At 52.3% G+C, this 22,152-nt stretch overlaps 2 protein-coding genes across 2 annotated transcripts in view; one reads left to right on the plus strand and one right to left on the minus strand.

Annotated features, from left to right (window-relative positions):
• MYO1H (myosin IH) overlaps window positions 1-22,152 on the minus strand; it is a 101,937-nt gene that overhangs the window by 75,086 nt on the left and 4,699 nt on the right. The gene's annotated exons all lie outside the window — the stretch shown is intronic.
• On the plus strand, window positions 8-20,768 carry FOXN4 (forkhead box N4). Its single transcript, XM_010963571.3, has 9 exons — window positions 8-369; window positions 11,241-11,386; window positions 13,234-13,358; window positions 13,448-13,561; window positions 13,877-14,004; window positions 14,626-14,722; window positions 16,219-16,426; window positions 18,229-18,621; window positions 19,704-20,768. The coding sequence occupies exons 1-9, from the start codon at window positions 245-247 to the stop codon at window positions 19,961-19,963; spliced, it is 1,596 nt and encodes a 531-aa protein (XP_010961873.2). The 5' UTR covers window positions 8-244; the 3' UTR covers window positions 19,964-20,768.

Consider the following 22,152-nt stretch of genomic DNA (forward strand, 5'->3'; position numbering starts at 1 on the left):
GCCCTCCTCTGCCCCTCTGCCCTTCCCCCATTAATTCGAAAGAACCTGGAATTTCATTCCGTTCTCTTCATTTGCTTCTAAAACCCGTAGAATTGCCTGGGAAAGTGACCTGTGACGCCCAGGAATTCTCTAGTACTTTCTCCCCCAGTACCCCCCCCTTTTTTTTTTTAAATGTTCTGTTGAGTTCTGTCCTTCTGAGTTGTGGGAAAACTATGGGTTTTCTGCCCTGTCCACATCATTGCTGATGGGAGCTCTATTTTCTGCTTGTCTTTTCCCCAAGGAGATGATAGAAAGTGACATTTCATCTACGATGTCAGGAATTATTCGAAACTCAGCGCAAAATCACCACCCCTCTGCACAAGAATACAGGTGAGGGCTTCAACACTAACGAACGACATACATATTTTAAGTGTTTAAAGTGTTTCTGTGCTGTTTATGGTTCCTGAAACTGCCCAAGAACTATGGTTATATTAAATCCTGTGACTTTGCAGGAGGTCTCGATTTCAAAGGTGGTCTCTCAGAGAGTGTATGGCTTGTGGCCTGGGCAGTGGGGCCACTGAAAGCCTGCACTCTTTCTTCTCCTCCAAGAGAAGCCCCTTCCCTGGGTGAGAGACTGGGCATCCGGGTGGACGTTAAGATGACAGTAGCAGCTATTCCTTCTCTTCCAGTGGTCTTAACAGCACTCCAGAAAATGCCCCCCAAGAAAGGAGAAAGGGCTTGTCCAAGGTCACACAGCAAAGAGACGCAGGAGGAGAAACAGAAGTATCCCAGGGGCCTCTCTCTCTTGAGCCAGGGAAGGCCTGATCTGATTCCCAGTGCCCCGCCCCCAAGGCAAGCACCGTGTCCATGGGTTGAGGGGGCACAGCCCAGATTATGGAGTGGGGACAGGACAGGGGCTGGCCTGGGAAGAGCCGGCTGTCACCTCAGATCAGCCCTGTTTACCCAGGGGCTGTCTGGCCTCCTGGGGCTACTACGACTCACCAGCCATGCCTTTGGGAAAGACCACAGCCTCCAATTAGAGGGAGGTGGTGGGCCTGGAGGCTGCCTTCTGAGACCCAGATGAGGTCACAAATTCAAACAAATATTTGCTGAGAGATAGCTGTGGACAGGGCTGGAACCCTAGATGTGGACCAGGCACACAGTTGTGGGCACTGACTGGATGGCCAGCTTGGGAGGCTGCTCTGATGAGCCCCCATCGTACAGGTGAGGAAACTGAGGCTCAGAAAAGTGAAAAGGTTTTCCCAAGATCGCGCAACCAAAGACCTCTGGTTTTCCTTTCTCTGCTGGAAAGGATTACATCACAGCAGGTGTAGTGACGGTAGCAAAAGGGTTAGGAGCTTGGCTCTGGAGTCAGTTAGAACCCCAGCTTCTCTGGTTGTGTGGACCTCTCTGAGCCTCAGTTTCCTCATCCATAAAATGGGGACAGAAATAGTGCCCACTGCATAGAGTTGTTATAAAGATTCAATAACAGTTTCAACTCCGGGCAGATCCTAGGGGTCCAGCCTTTCCTATTCACATGGATTCAGGACTGTTTTCTTGTGTTAAACAGCATAAACAGAAGGCAGAATAACAAAATAACAGCAATAATAATAATAATAATGATAATAATAGCTGGTGGTTTCTTAACCCTTTAGTACCTGCCTGCCCTGTGCTGCAACCACCCATGAGAGTAGCACCTTTGTGCCCATTTGGCAGATGAGGAAATCAAGGCTCAGCCAGATTAAATGACTTTAACAAGATGATGCAGCTAGTTATGGGTACAGTGGGGACTTGAACTCTAGGCTGTCCCAACCAGAGGGTACCATGGCCACCACCCCTGTGTCTTACTGGCGAAGGTCACAGGCACTGGAACGGAGGAAGTTGCTCCACCACCTCACGGCTGTGTGACCCTGGACAAGTCACTGCCCCTCTCTGTGCCTCAGTTTCTTCACCTGAGAAACCGAGCAACGAGAGAGCCCAATTCACAGGTCAGTGGGAGGTGACTGTCAGTCCTGGGGAAGAGGGCTTTCCCATGGAAGGAAGCTTTTATGATGATGATTATACAGCGACACCCCCACCCCTTCCAACCACTCATGTTTTTTCCTCCAAATAATAGCCTAGGAGGAGTTTATGGGCTTCTCATTCCCCCTCCCACATCTCCAGAGAATGGCTCCGAGGACCACTCAGGCCGCTGGTGCAGCCTGGTTCCAGCCACCATGCAGCGCTTCACGCAGCCGCCTGTGCCTCCATCCCCAGGGGCTGAGTTTGGCCGTTAACTTTCAATGGCTGTGTGCGGGGTGGGCGGGGGCTGGACGGGCAGCAGCTGGAGGCGGCAGCCCTGTCCCCAGGGAGCTGTCGGGAGTCAGTGGCCGGGCCTCAACAACAAATTGGCAGCAGCATCCCAGCCCGCTGGGGGCCGGGGGATGGGGGCAGCCCTGACCTGGGCAACGGCTAACAGCTCCTGCTCAGCATGGGTTAGTCGGTTTTCCCTTGGCTCAGAACTAGGAGGGAATCCACTCTTCAAGGTGCTGGGAAATCATGAGAGTTATTAAGCACTTACTGTGTGCCAGGCACCTGCTAACTCCTTATCTGGAGGTTGGATCCAACAGTCTCCTTTTACAGATTGGAAAACTGAGGCTCCCCCGGGCCAAGCAGCTCGTTGGTTATCCTTACAGATCCTCATGCCAAGTGTTCACTCCTGAAACCTGCAGCTCCTCCTCTAAAAGAGGAGGTGACTTTGGGCAAAATCCTTTCCCTCTCTGGACAGTGGTTTTCTCATCAGTGAGCCACAGTGCCGGGCACACGGTAAATACTTAATAAATACTCATTGGATGGATGGATAGACAAATGTCACGTGAGAAATAGCACGTCCACAGAAACTCAGGGAAGCTTCACACTCCAGTGATGACAAAATCCTGTCCTGTGGACCAGGGGAGGCAGATCACCTGCCTTTTCTCTTAAGCTTCTGAGTGCACAGAGTATAGGAATGGTTTAACTCCCATTTCAGAGTGGCTCTACCCATTATAACCTCCTTGCTGGTGGGGGGCTTCATCTGGTAGGGGCAATGACCACCTCAACATCTTTACAACCCTTTAGGGTGTTCAGGGTGGCCAGAACAGGTCCTCAGGCTACTGATGGGCAAGGAATGAGAGGCAGCCTTTCTGGGGTGCAGCCGTCCTCTGGGATCTTGTGTCTCCACCTCCAGAAACATGCACAGAGCACGAGCACGCACACCAATTCCCAAGCCAAGTTCTAGGAAGGAAAGATTCTCTTCCAAATTCCTAATCAAATCATTTCACGTTACACTCACTCTTGGCTCATCTGGGGATTTCTGAGCTTGCTAAAATGGCATTTGATTTGCTTTTTCCTGTAAACAGTTACAAAAGATATGTTCGCTAAATAAACAGCTCCGTGAAATGCTTAATCCCTTTTGTGTAAAGGTTGGACCAGAAACTAAAACAGTTTGTGATGATATAACAAGTTTTTACTAACCCCATCTGGAGACGGCAGGTAAAACCTCCTGGTTATAATCACGATGGATGTGCCTCTGCACCACTGGGATGGTGATCTGACACCACTCCCTGCTGTGACAATATTTTCTGGGCAACGCCCTCCTAGTGACCATGAAAAGCCAGAGGAGAGAAGAAAGAAACGAGGTTTCAATACCTGCTGGGTGCTGGGCCCTGTCTTACAGGTTATCTGATCTCATCTTCACCGCTGCCCTCTGTGGTGGGAATAATAATATTATTATTATTATTATTCCATTTTACAGATGGGAAAACTGAGGCACAGAGATGCGACTTATCCAAGGTCACACAGCTCCAAAGGGCTTAAGATAGAATTTGAACCCAAAATAGATGTTCCTTCCATGGCACAACTGCTGTATCAACTCTAAGCAACCCCCCCACACACACACCAAGACAGGAAATAAAGGGTTAAATGTGGGCTCTGGACTTAGAAGGCAGGGGGAAATAAGAGCAGAGACACCCAAGGAAAATTAATGAGTGATCTTGGGAGTTTTTGCCATGTCATTCCAGGGGATGGAAAGACTGGGAAATGCTGGACTGGTCTAGGAGGGCTTCCTGGGGGAGGCGGTGTCTGGGGGAGGCTGGGCAGGAAATGGATAGAGATTGGGGGATGCAAGATGGGTTGGAGCTGAACTGGGCTGGAGTCGAGGAGGATCCTTATTCCCTTTCCTACCCCAGCAGGTATGTATTAAATGCCCACAGGGTGCCAGGCCCTGTGCCAGCTGCTGAACAGAATAGAGGGCTTCCCTGCCCTTGTGCTCCTAGAACAGAAAGATTGGAAAGGTATACACGAATACTTCATTGCAAACTGTCAAAATGTTCTCCAGAAGGAACCAAAGGAAGGACCACCAGGGGTGGGGGTGGCCAAGGAGAGCCTCTCCAAGGAGGGAACTTTTTGGCTGAGACCAGAAGCATGAGAAAGAGCCAGCCATGAATAAGTGCATGGAACAACATCCTAGGCAGAAGGAACAGCATGTGTAAAGAGAACATAGAATGTCTGAGGAACTGAAAGACAGCCAGGTTTACCAGAGCAGAGGGGATGGGGAAGGAGATAGCCAAGGGCCAGTTTGTGGCAGGGAGCTAAACTCTTACAACTCGGATGGGTTTTAAGGACACTGACAGGCTCTGATGTCCCTTTTGAAAGGTGACTCTGACTGCTGGGTCTGAAATCCATTCATTCCACAAACACCTGCCTAGCACTCAAACTAAACATTGAACCATGCCCTCTAGTGGTTTACGTGCCCTGAACCCAGAGGCAGACCCTGTGATCACCTCTGTTCCACACATGAGAAAACAGGTTCAAAGGCAGTCACCTGCACAGAGACCTGCAATAAGAGTGGAGCCAGGACTGGAATCCAGGTCTCCCCAGGCTTACCCGCCCAGCGATCCGCTCTCCTGGCTCATCTTCCATCCCCCCAGCAGCACAGCTGATCAATTAAGGCTATTTTTTTTTTTTTAATATTTTGGAGTGGGGAGGTAATTAGGTTTATTTATTTATTTGTGTTTGGAGGAAGTACTGAGGATCAAGCCCATGACCTCGTGCATGCTAAGCATGTGCTCTGCCACTTGAGCTATACCCTCCCCACCGGCTACTGTTAACTGATATTTTCAGCCTGGTCCCCTGGCTGGTGCAGAATGGTAATCATGGAATCCAGTGGTATCTTGCTTTGCCTGGGGCTACCGCAGGGTCCCCCAACCAGTGGCCCTGTCACCATGCGCTGAGAGGCTGAGGGGTATCCCTTCCCCTCTCTGGGCCTCAACCATCCCATCTGTGAAATGGGTCTGTTAAGTAGCCACCCCACAGGCTGTCAGGAGACAAGGGAGGTCCAGACCTAAGAGGGCTGGCAGGAAGGTGGGCATGTCATGAGGCAGACCTCCCCTCCTGTGCATCCCTAGGTCAATTAGAAAGTTCTCTCCTTGGACAGAAGGAGTTTTGTCTGCCGGCCAGAACAGGGCGTGGCAGGTGGGAGTTCAGGAAGTATTTGTGGAATGAAGCAGATGCTTACTGAGTGTTGGATACTCTGTGGGTGACCCTCTCCACGGAGCCCTCTTCATGCTGAACCCATACTCCCTGGAGGATGTTCACATGAATATGAGCCCTACCATGCGATGCAGTGATGTCCCAGGTGCCCCCCCCCACCAACCAAACTATCTCCTTCAGTCCTTACAACACCCTATGAGATGGATACAGGGGTTAGCACCCCCTTTGTACACATGAGCAGACTGAGGCTCAGAGAGGCAGGTGATGGTAGACAAATCTCACAGCTTCTAAGTGGCTGGCTAGGATTCAAAGCTGGGTGTGGCAGACCCCAGAGCTTACACTTGTAACCAACTACACAGAAATGCTACAAAAAGAGGGACGCGCGAGCCCTGGGCACAGGCTTTTTCCATCTGGGATGGGAGGACCCGTGCCTTCTGATAAGCCCAGCGCCTTCAGAGCAAAACTCACAAGGGCACACAGGGAACACAGGTCAAGTGATGAGCACATAGTAGGCACTTGAAAACCGGTGACAACATTACTGCACTGATGACAGAGAGTTATCCTGATACTGATGGCCCCATGGTACCACTCACTCCCGAGCAAGGTCTGCCCCCTCTCAGACACTCCGTGCTGCGACCCCTTCCAAATGGGACCGGACCCTTCAGCATCCCACTTCCCGGCAGAGGTCGGCTGCCCACCTCTGAAGTCCCCAACCCCGGGTGGCCCTAGGGGTTGTGTGTCTTAGTGCCCCCCCGCCAGACACTGGGATGGGCTCAACCCCCTTGCATTCCAGGTGGGGAAATTGGGCCCAGGGGAGGTGCTGGGGCAGGTACCTGGGGCCGCTGCTGGGAGGCTGCTGAGGCGAATTCACCTGGCTTGGCCTCACCTTTCCTACCTGTGAAAGGGGGCGATGATGCCCCATAGGGGTGTGCATGTGTTTTTTAACATGGAAAAGATGGATGTAACAGAGCTGTGGAAAGAAGTCCTTCCTGTGTGGGTGGGGAGTAGTGGGTGAACTCTTTTATTCAGAAGACCCTGGCATGCTCCCTAGGTCTTTTTCTTTTCGTTTTGCCCCCAAAGCTCTCCACTGACTAATGGGGACCCCCTGCTGGTGACAAATCCCCCACCTGGTTTGAGACAGATGCCTCCTCAGGGCTCCTAAAGGGAACTAATAGTTGAACCTGTTTTTTCAGCAGAAAACTAGGTGCTTCATTTGACCTCATGCTTAAGTGAACTCTTACATTCTCCTCAGCCCCCCACGGGTAGGTGCTATTATTATTCCCATTTTATACATGGGGAAACTGAGGCCCAGGGCAGCAGACAGTCACACAGCCAGGAAGAGTTCAGGCCCAGGCCCGCCTGCCTTGGGGCTCACACCTGCTCCTCCCCAGAGTGCTACTCTGCCTTCCTAGAGCCCTCGGGCCAGGAGGGCCCTGAGCGAACTTCTCCTCTCCCACAACTGCTTTATAGATGGGGAAACTGAGGCCTGAAGAGGGAAGGGGCTTGTCCAAGATGATAGAACTTTGGAAATGCAACCGGGTGTTTAACTGCAGACGGCTCCCAGGAGTTACAGGGTCTTTGTATCCAAAGGGATCTTGGAGGTTGCTTAAGCTCATCTTTCATCCAACAGGGGCCAGACAGGTCTTCCCTTGGCTCCCACTTGAATGCTCCCAGGACAGAGAGCTCACTACCTCATGAGATGCCTTAGTATGTGGCTCCCATTTTTACAGAGCCCTTCCCCCCAACTTCCTCGCTGGTGCGGGGTGGGGTGGATGACTCTTTTATAACAAAATCTAATAAAACTTAACCTTCCATGAAATCAGCCCCTAAAATGTCCAAATCCAAATCAAACACCCAGTTGTTTTTACCTTGCCTTGTTTCTAGCAAGGGTCTCATGATTCTACTCCAAGCTACTTGGGACTCTTCAGAAAAGCTCAGGAAGTGCTCAAGGTCTCCTGCAGACGCCCAGGCTCTGTGGGTGGCCGGCCTCCCCGGAGCCATAATGTCTGGAGCTGCCTTAAGGGCCTTGTCAGTGTCCTACTTGGCCATCAGGGAATGGAGATGAGTTACTCAGACCAAGCATGTTAATAAAACCTGAGTGCACTATAAAAAAAAAAAAAAAAGGCAAGGTAAAAACACTGCAGATTTGTCCATCAAGATTAAAGAATGTTCCAGAACACTGCCACCTCATAGAATGTTCCATGATGTTGGAAGTGTTCCCCATCTGTGCCATCCAGTACTGCAGCCACTGGTCACATGTGGCCGCCGAGCACTTGAAATGTGTCTGGCATGATGAAACTGAATCTATAATTTTACTGAATTTAAATTTCAGTAGCCACATGTGGCTTCCTATTGGCCAGCACAGTGTCAGGATTTTCTAGAACTCACAGAACAGAGTTCTTCAACCATTCCCTGCAAGGCAGGGAGAGAGGATGGTGGGGCTGAAATCAACCCAGTCTAGATGGGCCTGTTTCTCCCTGGCCTCAGTGTCCCCATCTGCCAAATGGGATGGCAGTAATGGTAACATCCCTACCTGATCAGGCTCTTGCGAGGATGCCACAAGATCAGTCATGTTACCCACTTCAGTTCAGGGCGGGGTGCACCCCAGGGACTCACTCACCCCAAACTGTGTCCACAGGCTGTAATGAAATTCAATTTTATTTAACTAAAAAATTAAATAAAATTAAGCTGGGCCTTTCACCTCCTACCTAGGTGCCAGGGCAGTGGGGGTGGGGCATCTGGACAGCCAGATCTGTTTGCTCACTTCTCCAATCCATGAGTATTTATTGAGCACCCACTGTATGCCTGGCCCATTTTGATGGGCCCTGGGAGTACCGCTCGTCCCTCAGAGGGTGGGTGTGAGGTTCCTGCTTCAGCATCAGGCTCTCCTGAGGCCGCCTGCAACCAGCAGTGGACTCAGACCCTGTCCTAGCCTCCTCCCCACCAGACCTGGGGGTGAAGCCCCTGACCTCTCTGGGGACATCAGCCAAGTCCAGGAGAAGGTGGAGGCTGGTGGCCCACTAGGGTGCTCCCTGGGCCTCAGAGAAATGGGGGTGCAGGTGGGGGGATGCTGACAGATCCAGAGAAGGAGAAAGAAAGGCATCCTTTGTGAAAGAATGCAAGGTACGCAGGTGCAGAGGAAGGCACGATAGAGGTGTGCTGGAGGAGGTGGGAACAACCCCAGGGCCCAGCATGGGCTATGCCCATGTCAAAGCATGGTCACCTGAGCTGGCTGAAGGGTGGGGCGGGGGCCATGGCTCCCCAGCACTGGGCCGAGGGGAGCCTGGGTTAACTGCTTTCATCCCCTGAAAGCCTGACTCAGTGGCTCTGAGCATCCATCCCTGCTGGTGGGGACACAGAGATGATGGATATATGAGTGTGTGGGTTGAAGACGTGTCTGGGGGAGGTTAGGGAGCCCTGGGTGCCACGTCAGAGAGAGAAGGGGCAGAGGGGGAGGATGGACGTTCACTAAGAGCCTCTTATGAGTGCTTTGCCTCTGCCACTGTTACCCCACTCGGCAGATGCGGAGACAGGCTCAGGGAGGTTTGGAAGCACATCTGATGTCAGAGCCCAGAGCTTCAGTGTACTTCTGGTCCCCTGAGGACCTGACTAATACTATCATTAATATTAACATTAACGATAGCGAAGTCAGAAATGGTTCCAAGGCTTGATACGCAATAATACATTTAATCCTCACAATATCCTATGGGATAGGAACTCTTATTTATCCCCATTGTACAGATCAAAAACTGAGGCCCAGAGAGGTTAAGTCAGTAGCCCAAGGACACACAGGGAAGTGAAAATCAGGATTAGAACCAGAGCCCACGCGCTTTTGTTTTTTGTTTTGTTTTGTTTGTCTGCTTGTTTGTTTAGGGGAGGGAGGTAATTAGGTTTACTTATTTATGAAAAAAAAATTTTTAATGGAGGTACTGGGGATTGAACCCAGGACCTTGTGCATGCTAAGCACATGCTCTACTACTGAGCTACACCCTCCCCCTAAAGAGCCCACGCTCTGAACCAGTGGGTGTACTGCCTTTCAGATTCTCCCACCACCAGAGAGACTGGGGATTGACAAGCCCCTCTTCCTACGATTCGGGGGCGCTGGTGGGGCCCTCACCTTAAGAAACTTGCCAGTAGGGCCTCATCCTCACTCCTCCCTGTGGCCTCAGTGTCAGGCAGAGCAGCAAGGGCAGTGTGGAGCTACAGCAGTTTACTGGGCAGGAGTGGGGCTCGCATCACCAGATGCTGGGAGGTCGGCGGGCTGTGGGATGAGGAGGGCTGGGTGGGGCCGGCCAGGCTCCCCGACGGCAGGCAGCACACCAGGCCCTGCCCCTCAGCCTCACCCCATGGTCTCCCTGGGCCCGAGGGGACAGATGGCATCCACCAGGCCTGGCCCGTGGCTGTCACTCGTCCAGATGAGTTATGAGCGGGTCGAATGGGCGGCAGCTGGGGGGGGGGGCTGTAAAAACAATTGCATGGAGACCCCAGGACAATAGGAACCACGTGCCACGGGGGCAACAGTCGTTTGTCACACAATGGGCCACCAGGGGACAGCAGCCAGGCCAACTGCTGCCACCAACACGGGCCGGCTGGGTTTTCAAATCATCTCCAGGCCCTGTTTTCCTACGAGGCAGCCAATCGCCGGGGCAGCCAGGCCGTCACCTGATGCCAGCTTGGTGGGCTGAGGGCCCAGGCCCTGCGACAACCCAGCAGCGGGAGCCATGGCAACGCTAATTGTGGCCCTAAAACACAGGGAAAGAGAGCGGGCGAGATGGGAAGGAGAGGGGAAGAGAGACGGAGGAAGAGGAGGAGAGGGAACACCGGCTGGGGCAGCCATGCAGGTGGCAGGAGGGGGTAGAGGCGGATGCCCCCACAGGGTCCACTGTCACGTGCGGGAGAAAAGCCACAGGCTGCATCTCTCACCCCGGCTCTACTTGGACCCAGGATGCCTATTTCTGAAACTTGGAGTTTAAAATTCGGACAGTGGGCCTCTGGGCATCAGACCAGAAAGTGTGTGGCCAGCAGGGCCTCATCTGGCCCCGGGTGGCAGGCGTGATGGGCCTGGCGTGGGCTCCTGACAGTTCTGCTGCCACCTTACAACGTGGACGAGATGCTGCTGGGCGTGTGGTGAGCATGACTTCAAGGGTGCTGGGGTGCCACAGTTACCCCAAATTGGGGTACCTGCCTGGAATCCTTGATGGGCACTTTGTCTTTCCATAGAAAGCGATGTTTTCGCTAATGAATGGGTTGAGGGGTGGTGAACGTGGATCCTAACTGGACCCTCTAGGGTCTGCCTGGGGTCACGGTGAAGAGTTCAGGCATCGGGCCACATGGCCCGGCTTCCAGCCCCACCACTTCCTGTTCCTTGGGTGAGTGACTCTGAGCCTCAGTTTCCCCATCAGTGAAATGGGAATAATAGCACCTGCCCCCTCAGGTGACTGGGTGTGTTCAATGAGTTAATACCCGTGAAGGAATTGATACAGTGCTGGCACATAGTAAGTGCTCAACAAACCTTAGTGTTGAGTATTGGGGGATGGGAACCAAGTACAATATGTTAAGTGAATAAATGAAGGGAAGATTTGAGGATGGGCGAGCTGGCTGCTCAAGGGAAATCCCTGGGGATGGGCAGCTTGGAAGATTAGAATGGCTTGGGGAGGGGAGAGACCAAGGGGGTGATTCCAGAGGTAGGGGAGCCCCCCACAGGGGCTGGCCCGAGCTCCCCGCCCCACCCAAGCTCCTGCTCCTCCCTGCAGACTCCTGGCCTCCACCGGCGATGACGACCTTCCTGGGGACCTGCAGTCACTGTCATGGCTCACGGCCGTGGACGTGCCACGACTGCAGCAGATGGCGAGCGGCCGCGTGGACCTGGGAGGCCCCAGTGCACCGCACGCGCACCCAGGTAGGCTCAGAGGCAAGGCGGGTGGCGTGAGGGTGGTGCTGGGGAAGGGTGACACCCAGCACTGACAACCACTGCTGTGTGGCCCTGGCCAGGTTACTCCCTCTCCATCTCTGGGCCTGTTTCTCCTTCTGTAAAATGGGACTCCTGCCTTCCTCAGAGGGATGTGTTCATTCATTTGCTCACTGCTGTGTGTCAGGCCCAATGTGCGCTCAGGTGTCAGTGAACAAAAAAGACAGACCCTCCCCCTTCCCTGGGACACCCCGAACCCCTAGAGCAGTCGGCAAACTACAGTCCCCAGAACCATGTGCAGCCGCTGGCCTGTTTTTGTCCAGCCTTTGTGTTAGGAATGCTTTTACATTTTTCAAGAGCTATGAAAAAGCAAAGAAGACAGAGATCATGTGGCTGGCAAAGCCTCAAAGATTTGCTCTCTGACTCTTCACAGATATACTTTGACTTCTTCAAAGAAAGTGCTGGGCGCAGGGCCCGGCACACAGTAGGTGCTCAATAAATGGCAGTTAGTTGCAGTCATAGCAAGAGGACTAAACGTTTAGGGACATGGAAAGTGTTGAAGAAAACCTATCACCAGAAACAAACACCGCAGTACCTTAAAAGCACCAATTGTTGAAAACAACAGGGCCCTACGGTAGAGCACAGGGAACTGTATTCAATACCTTGTAATGGCCTATAATGAAAAAGAATATGAAAAAGAATATATATATATGTATAATTGAATCACTATGCTGTACACCAGAAACCAACGCAACATTGTAAATCAACTACACTTGAATTTCTAAAAAGTACCAGTAGTTGAAAAATTAATGTCTAGGAGTATTTCTTTCACTGGACAACTTTTTCTCACCTTAAACATCAGTAGCAGGGGTCAGCAAACTTTTTCTGTAAAGGGCTGGTCAGTATTTTAGGCCTGGGAGGCCGTGTGGTCTCTGCTGAAACGATTCAGCTTGCCCCTGCAGGACAAAACCAGCCACAGACAAACAATCTGTAAATGACTGGATGTAGCTGTGTGTCAATAAAACTTTATTGACAAAAACATGCTGTGGGCTGATTTGGCCTGGTGGCCAGTAGTCTGTCCATTTCTGATCTAGAACCCCAAGGTTCTAGACCCCAAGCTTGTGACCTTGGGTGAGTGCCTTCCCCTCTGATCTGTTTCCTTATCTGCAACGAAGAGAGAACAGAACTCCCCTGATGGGGTGTTATGAGGACACCATGCAGAAAGTACCTTGCACACAGTAGGTGTTCAATAGATGGTAACTGAAATAAGGAAGCCCCTTCCTTCACTGCATCACTGCACACCTCCTGTGTACCTGTCACTCTGCCAGGGGTTGGGAGCACTGAGTCATATAAAATGTGGTCCTGGCTCTCGGGGAGCTGAGGATCTGGTCAGAGACAGAGGACGAGGCAGACAGACCCTTCAAGGCACAAAGGATGAGCCCAGGTGGCAGCCAGAACTCAGAGGAGAGCTGAAGGTCAGGGCAGGATTGTCTTGTACATCAGCTTTCTTTGATTGGTGGTGGCTGCCTAAAATCAGGCTGGTGTAAGGAGAATCTGTGATAGATCAGCAATGTCTATCCCAGGTCCAGCACAGAAGAAAGAGGTACGTATGATATTCCTGAGCTAATCCTTGGCAGAGGGGCAGGTAGGAACCCGCAGCTGGTAGGAACCCACTCTATACCAGTATACCTAGAGAAGTGATTTGCCATGCACCTACTATGTGCCTGATCCCAAGGGTGGGGGGTGGCTCCATTCTCTGGGGATGCCCAGGGACTGGGCTGTCCCTGCCCACAGACACCATTCCCCAGCCCAGGCATCTCTATGTTTCCCTCTTGCAGGTGCCTTGGCCAGGACAGCTGACCTGCATATGGGAGCTGCCCCAGGTCCCCTGCTCCACAGCCCAGCGGGCATGGCTCCCCAAGGTGTGCTGGGTCTGGGTCCCATGGCCAACCATGGAGCCAGTGTAAGTGCCACACAGGGGTCAGGGAGTGAGGGGGGTGTCCTCCAGGGCTGGGGTCTCCCCCAACCCTCTGTCTCCTCTCCCGGACCCAGCAGATGAACCAGTTCCCTGTGGGGGGCCAGCCCTCATCCAGCCTGCAGGACCCGCCACAGCTATACTCTCCCACCTCCCAATCACCGTTCCCGCTACACCCGGGTGTCCAGCAGGTACTGGGGGCTTGGAGGGGCCCTGGAATCAAAGGCAAACCCTCCTGGTTTGGGCTGGCCAGGGACCACTCTGAGTCTCAGTTTACCCACCCGGAACACGGGAATAACATTCTCCAGTAGGCCCATGTCATGGGGTTGTTCCTTCGCTTCCGCCCAGAACCCTGCAGTGGGCAGAGACAAGGTTGTCTGCTGGGGTGTAAACCCTGCATCTCGCTTTTCGAGACTGGGTGGGGGTACGGTCACTGTGAGTGACTTCTGCTCTCTCTCACTATCTCTATCTCTTCTGCCACCCTCCCCGTCCCTGCCTATGAGAAGTGCGCTCCCGTGGGCCTGTACGGCTCCCCGTTTGGTGCACGGCCTCCCTACCCCCAGCCCCGCATGGCTGTTCATTCATCTCAGGAACTGCACCCCAAACACTACCCCAAGCCCATCTATTCATACAGGTGAGGTCCAGGGGGGCCAGGACTGTGGGGGGCTGGGGGAGGAGAGGTGTGAGGGCACCTCAGACAGCTGGGTGTGGTGGCCCAGGCTTTTGGGGAGTGGGGAACCCCCAGAGGGACCCATTTTTAAGAAAAACCATCATGTGGTCTATCAACACCCAGGGTTGAGAGCCCACTCCAGACACTGAGCCTGGCACTCCACTCTGTCATTCACACGCTGTGTGGCCTTGGGGAAGTGGCTTGGCCTCTCTGAGCTTCAGTTCCCTTTGATGTAAAAAGTCATCAAAATAATAGTATTTGCACTTCATAAGGGGAGGCGGGTAAGCAATCTAGTTAAAATCTTAAGGCCCACAGACACTGATGCTGGGAAAGATTAAAAGAGGAAAAGACAAGGTTTCTCAAATCAGTACCTATGGCTGCACTCAGGATTGAGGAGAAGGGCAGAGGGTGGGAAAGACGGAGGACAGGAAAAGGTATTGAGGGCTAATACTATGAGTATGTAGGGGCTAGTACCGATGGGGTTCAGCAGGGCAGAATTCCCGGCAGAGGGGACCTTGGGCTGTCAGCCTGAGGTCACAGGCTGACCTCACACCTGGCCTGCCCCACCCCGCCTTTTGCCTCCAGCTGTCTGATCGCCATGGCCCTAAAGAACAGCAAGACAGGCAGCCTGCCCGTGAGTGAGATCTACAGCTTCATGAAGGAGCACTTCCCCTACTTCAAGGTGAGGGGGTCCCAGCCAGGGTAGGGGTGCTGGAGCTGCCCCGAACTCTCCCTGGCACTGCCAGAACCCAGGGCTGGCCCTGGGCCAAACTGGGCCACCCTTTCAGTCCTCCATAGACACCTGCAATGCGCACTCACACAGACCTGGGCCAAGAAATCCAGAAACAAAGGGGACATTTGAGCTGGGCTCTGACGGGTGAAGAGGAGTTCACCAAGTATCTCAGGGGGCCAACCTAGTTATTCAGCACAGACTCAGTAAAATATAATGATGCAAAACAGACCTGGCAAGAACCTTCACAGCTCTGAGCCTCAGTTTCCCTCTCTGTAAGATGGGGAGAATGCCCAGCCAGCTGGCAAGGTTAGTGAGGATCCACATGTAAAGGCGCTGGCAGCTCCTGGCACCTGGTTGGCCATTAGTAATGTTATCCTTGTTGGCATCAAAGAGGAAAAAGGCGACAGTGATCAGAGAGTACCAAGCTGTGGGGGGGATCCCTGGCCTGGACAGTGTCCTTAGCAGATATATTGCAGCACAGTGGTGTGTGTGTGTGTGTGTGTGTGTGTGTGTGTGTCTGAGAGAGACAGAATGAAATGAATAGGGCATGAGATGCGCAGCAGTGTCTGGTTACCTAACAACAAAGTCTGAGCATTCAAAAATGATTGGCTTTTATATCTGCAGCAACGCAGATGGACCTAGAGATTATTATACTGAGTGAAGTCAGACAGAGGAAGACAAATATCATACAATACCACTTTTATGTGGAATCTAAAAAATGATACAAATGAACTTATTTGCAAAACAGCAACAGACTCACAGACATAAAAAATATATCTAGTTACCAAAGGCGAAAGGGAGGGGGGAGAGATAAATTAGGAGTTCAGAATTAGCAGATACAAACTACTCTATATAAAATAGATAAACAACAAAGTCCTACTGTATAGCACAGAGAACTATGTTCAATATCCTGTAATAAACTATAATGGAAAATAATCTGAAAAAGTATATATATACATATATATGTGTATATATATGTATATATATGTGTGTATATATATAAATATGAACTGAATCACTATGCTGTACACCAGAAACTAACACAACATTGTAACTCAACTATACTTCACAAAAAATAGAGAAAATTGTATCAACAAGGAAAAAATGATCAGCATTTAATATACTCGACCAGTTACCCAGTATCCGAGTATCGCCATTTGCTTGCTTCCTGAGTGGGAGAGAGGGTGAGAGATCCGGCAGCCCTGGGCCTGGTCCTCGTGTGGTAACCATTGCCTGGAGCTTTAATCAGGGCGCACTCCCCTCCTCGCCATCCCCCTCCATGTGCCACAATCCCCACTGCTCTTTCTTGTCTTCCCAGCTCGAGGTTGAGCGTTGGACACTGATGTTCTCCCCCTGCCCCTCTAGGCCTGAGGCTGAGGGGGAGGGGGAAGGTTTAGAGGGACATCCCTGCAGTGGGCTTCCCATGTGCCCATTTCTCCCCATAGACAGCGCCTGACGGATGGAAGAACTCGGTGCGGCACAATCTGTCCCTGAACAAGTGCTTTGAGAAGGTGGAGAACAAGACGGGTGGCTCCTCGCGCAAGGGCTGCCTGTGGGCCCTGAACCTGGCCCGCATCGACAAGATGGAGGAGGAGATGTACAAATGGAAGAGGAAGGACCTGGCTGCCATCCACCGGAGCATGGCCAACCCCGGTGAGGCCCGGGCGCCCCGCCACACACACACACACACACACACACACACACCCCGCCCAGCTCTGCCTGGTGACCGTCCCCCTTCCCCACTGTGAAATACACCTCCCCTCCCCTCCCCTCCCCAGTCAGTTGAAGGGTCTGGTCAGAAACATACAAAAAGCTATTGAATCTCACTAACAATCCTGGTTTCTTCCCTAGAAATTCCGAACGAAACAACCATGGGAAAGCCTGGCCATGTTGGTGCAGATTCCAAAAATAATAAAACAATAACACCCAGTGTGGGCTAGGATGTGGAGAAATAGGCATCATCCTGCACAATGGGTGGGAACATCAGCGGTGAAACTTCTCCAGGGCAAAGGAATCTATCAAAACCCTGCAAACTTGGTCCCCCAGTTTGGTCCACTTATTCTACTTCTGGCTGTTTATGCAGAAGACATCAAAGATTTGAGCAAAAGGTGTATGAACAAAGTTATCCATCATGAAGTTATTCTGAATAGTAAAAAATTGAAAGCAACCTAGGGGATTATTTAAATAGATATAAATGTTATACTGTGCAAGTATTAGAGATAAACTATTTTTGGAGCATAAAGAAATGATCCCAATACAGTAAGTGGAAAAAGGCAGCTTATGCATCTATATACACAGCATGATCACATTTTAAGATGCATTTATATCCACACGCATCTCTATGTATAGTGTATATATATATACATACACATATACACACACGTATAAATCTATAAATATATACACACACACCTGCACATATACTTGCATGCACACACAGACTAGAAGAAACTAAAATCTTTACTGTGAATGGAGACCACTGATAATGTTCATATTCTTCACATGACCTCTACTTTTATATTAGAATAAAATGCTGCACCTGTTTTTTTTTTAAATTAAGAGATGTGAAGCAGGGGACAGACAAGTGACATATGAATGGAGAGAGAGACATGGAAGGCTGATCCCACCCAGCCTTAGGGATATTTGGCCTGGCCCTATGGCTATCTGGGTGCTTGAGGTTTGGGTCTGCGGAACAATTCAATGAGAGAATGTGCATAACAGGATCCAGGGAGGCCCTCCACTGAGGGGGTACAGCATGATGCCCACCCCATGGAAAGCTCTGGGGTTCGACTTGAGACCCAGGGCCCATCCTGACACATACTTAGATCCTGGGCAGGCAGTTTCACCTTCTAGATTCTAAGTATCCTTGTTTCTAAAATGGGTGCAACCCAAATAGATCCTGGGAGCCTAGTGGTCCAGTCTCAAATCTGTGTTACAGTCCATGAGATACAAGCCAACCATCAAAAATAATTTAAGAGTAATTTCAGTCTTGTTTATATCCAAGAGCATGAAGGAGGATCCAATTTCTAATCCAGTGATGCTTCTTCATGTCTCTTTAGTAGCAGGGAGTGGCGAGGGCCCCATGTGTGTTAATAACTTTTGTCCCAGGCTGGTGGAATCTGTAATCTCTGTCTTATCTCCCTCTTGTAGGGCTGTTATGAGGTTTAAGTAAAGTTCTAGGTCACAGGATTGTCCTCTGAGGTGCTGTCCCAGTGAGAGGAGCCAATGTCTTCTGAGGCTCCTCTCATTCCTTAAAGTCCCTACATCATATGTGATTTCATTACATTTCCACAACCCTATGTAGAGTGTGTGTGCCATCTTGGAGATGAAGACACTGAGGTTCAGAGAGTCCAAGAGGGCTGCTAAAATCACACAGGTAGTAACACTGGGATTTGAACCCAGGCCAGGAACTGTAGGGTGGCTTCTGCTGACTGACCTCTCCCATTTGCCTGCAGAGGAGCTGGACAAGCTGATCTCGGACCGGCCAGAAAGCTGCCGACGCCCCGGCAAGCCAGGGGAGCCTGAGGCCCCCGTGCTGACCCACGCCACCACGGTGGCCATGGCCCACAGCTGTCTGGCCGTCTCCCAGCTCCCACCCCAGCCACTGATGACCCTGTCCCTGCAGTCGGTCCCCCTGCACCACCAGGTCCAGCCCCAGGCACATCTTGCCCCAGACTCTCCTGCCCCGGCCCAGACCCCACCCCTGCATGCCCTGCCGGACCTCAGCCCCAGCCCCCTCCCCAACCCCGCCATGGGAAGGGCTCCGGTGGACTTCCTCAACATCAGCACTGACATGAACACTGAGGTGGACGCCCTGGACCCTAGCATCATGGACTTCGCTCTGCAGGGTGAGGCCGGAGGAGGGGCTGATGGGAACAGAGGGGGACAGGTAGACTGGGGGGGGGGGGCAAGAAAGATCGAGGAGGACAAGGAAGAGGGGGACTGTCTGCATTTACCCCGCAGTTCGTTCCTTCAACAAACACTTCCCAACCACCTAATCATAGCGAATTACAGCAAGCATTTAATGCGCGCTGACTGTATGCAAGGCCTTGTGCCAAGCACTTCAGAGACATCAGCCCATCTCAGCTGGCAACAGTCCCGGGAGGTCACTGCCGTTTTCTGTCCCCATTCTGCCAATGAGGAAACCGACACAAAGAGAAGTCACTGGCCTGAGGCTGCCCAGCTAGTAAGTGGCAGAGCTAAGATTTCAACCCAGGTCTCTCTGACCTCAAACTTTCAACCAGTAACTGCCTCAACTGGCACTGGCCAACCTCATGCCAGGTCACACTCTGACCCACTGCCTGCCACGTGGTCATTCTCACTACACGGGGAATGAATGAATGGATGAATGAATGGACAAGGGAAGTTAGCCTTCAGTGAAGGCTCAGGGTCCATCCATTCCCCCACACCTGTGCACCTACTATGTGCCAGCCAACGGCCAAGAAATCGTCTGCCTTCAAGGAGTTCCATGACTAGTGAGGGAAAAGGACAAGTTAGCAGGTCAGCTAGTGAGCAAGTCAGTAAGTTAGTTATGATATAGGTATGTTTGAACCACCCTGCCTCTCCCCCTGGATTATTGTGCAAATGAAACATGCCGAGGAAACCTTGGCTTTGACCGTGATGATACTGCTTAACGGGGGCTAAGTGCTTCCCACACATCCCCTTGTTTAAGTCGCTAGTTCAAGGAGGTGGAGTCTCTGATTACCTGATTTCATTCCCAGGAGCCCGAGGCTCCGAGACGGAAGTGACTTTCCCGGGGACACCCAGTGGGGAGGGAAGGGACAGGGCTGGCACTCTGGCTCCTCCACGTGGCCCTGAAACACATGACTTTAAGCCCACACTTGGTCTTTGCCTCTACCTTAAGACAACATTTGAATTCGGGTCTGTCTGACATGAAGCCAGCTCACACACATGCTCTTTTCTTTGAAAGGGAACCTCTGGGAGGAGATGAAGGATGAGGGCTTCAGCCTGGACACGCTGGGGGCCTTCGGAGACTCCCCACTTGGCTGTGAGCTGGGGCCCTCGGGCCTGACCCCCGTCTCCGGAGGCAGCGACCAGTCCTTCCCAGACCTGCAAGTGACCGGTCTCTACGCCGCGTACTCGACCCCGGACAGCATGGCCACGTCAGCCGCCACCTCCTCCTCTCAGTACCTGGGCACCCCGGGGAACAAGCCCATAGCCCTGCTTTGAGCTGACGGCCTCGCCTGCCCCAGGACCTGGGCCCCAGAAGGACGCTCACTAAGCCAGGTGCTCCTGGAAGAAAGGCCTCTCACCCTTCCACAGGCCTCTGGATGTTTGGTGAGGCTGCTGGCTGAACCTCACCTCCCCGGGAAGCTTCTGGAGGCTCTCCAAGTCAGAAGGACAGAGGAGAGTGGACAAGCATCCTGGCCTCCCCCATCTCCCTGACACTCCTCTGAGGGCTGGTCATGCTGAGAACAGGTTTGCTCTAGCTTTCTTCCCTGCTGGCTCCTGAAACCACCTGCAGCCCACTTTGGGACACACTGGCGCACCACAGAAACACCCAGCGGGAAGGCCTTTAATTTATTGTTATGGGATGAAACACCTGTCTCAGCTACCAGCAGACAGGCCCTGAGGCTGGGAGTGGAGCTGCTGACTGTCAAAATTCTCTTAGACCAGAGCAGGTTGACCTCTGAAACGGGCACCTGCCCCGCCGGCCTCCAGGCCCCCTTCTCCCGTAGTCTGCTAGGGTTTCCTAGAGCAAGTCCCTGGGCCACGCCGGGCACAGTGACTCTGCGTACTTTTATTTATATTTATTGGATCCCACCCACACCACCTCTTCCAACCCAGCCCGTGGCTCCTGGAACGAGATGCCGTGGTCCCTACCCGATCCAGGCAATCCTAACTCCCCAAATTATCCATCAGTCACGTCTCCAACTAGCTGTTCAGCCCTTTGCAGCTTGGGGCTGGTTTCTAGAGCAAACAAGCACTTTTGATACTGGGAAATATCCTATTTTTTAACAATTAGAGACCGAGTATTTTTGTAACTGTTCAGCCATGATTCGAATCTCTTGCCATGTGCCCCTAAGAGGGGAGGCACCAGAGTTGTGAGTTCTGGGGGCTTCAAATCAGGGTGGGAATGGAGGGATGGGGAGGGAAGTGTTGTTCTAGACTTTAAGACACTTCTGATGGTAAGAAAGTCAACTGTGAACCAGGTAACACTTGAGCCACGCAGTGACCTGGGGCTGAGGAAGCTGCGATGCAGAGTATTTATGGGCACCTGGTGGCCTGTCTCATTGCCCCATGACCTTGCTTATGTCTTTTTCCCCAAGTGGCGGGTTCTGCAGACAGTCGGGTTAGTGGGGACCTCAGTGAGCACGCTGGGAAAAGAGGCATTAACTAGGGACCATCCAGCTAAGTTGAGACAGAAAAGCTACAGCGGTGGCTAATACCACTGTCCTCTCCTGACCAGCTGGATGTCTGCTTCCTTCGCCTGCGGGTGCCCAAACCCAGAGCCAGGATTTTCTGATTAATCAACAGGGCAGCCAGCCACCTGCGAGTTTTGGCATTCAGGCCTGTCTTGAAGGACCATCTTGAATTTCTTCCTAACTGGAACTTTCTGCTGAGCATCACCATTGTGACACACAGCCCAGTGCTGCCCATCCAACCAGCACTGCTCAGATGCTTTGTGTGATGTGACCCCCGGGAGGCTGAGATATTTGGGTCATTGTTCGTGAAGACCAGTGTTGGGGCGACACCGAGACCGTGTAACTTAGTGTGGGAGGACTGTCCTCTGTCAATAAAGGCTGAACGGCAGCTCTGTGGCTCAGAGGGTGGGGTGAATGGGGCTAAAGGACGACAGTGCCACCCACGCACCCCTCACAGCAGAGACCCCATTTACAGATGGGGAAACCGAGGCCCAGAGAGGCGACCCTGAAGCCAGGTCTTCTGATGCCAGGTTCCCATTGTGCCAGACACTGGGAGGACTTTGTCATTATTGGCAAAATAAGCATGACCGCCTGTCACTGTCCCTTGGTGCCAGGCTCTGGATGGGCATTTGCTCAGGTAGGGATGTGAACCCCACTTATTGCTCAGAAGGCGGAGGCTCAGAGAGGTGGGGCAGGACCCGGGGTCCAGGGGAGAGGCAGGACCGAGTCCGTGTGTGCCAGGCTCCAGAGCCCGAGCTCAGCGATGCTCCTTGGAGCTGCCCTTTGGTGCCCGCCTGGGTCAGAGCAGGGAGCAAGGTGGGAGGAGGTGCACCGTTTTCAGCACCAGGCCCTGCGACTCACAGGTGTAAATTAGCTCCTACAATCCTCATTACAACCCTAAGAGGCGTGGCTTGGTGTTTATTACACCCATTTTACAGATGGAGAAACCGAGGCTCAAAGGACTAAAGGAGGCGACTTGCCACCCAAGATAAC

This window comes from Camelus bactrianus, chromosome 32, assembly GCF_048773025.1.
Source record: "Camelus bactrianus isolate YW-2024 breed Bactrian camel chromosome 32, ASM4877302v1, whole genome shotgun sequence".
Lineage (NCBI taxonomy): Eukaryota > Metazoa > Chordata > Mammalia > Artiodactyla > Camelidae > Camelus > Camelus bactrianus.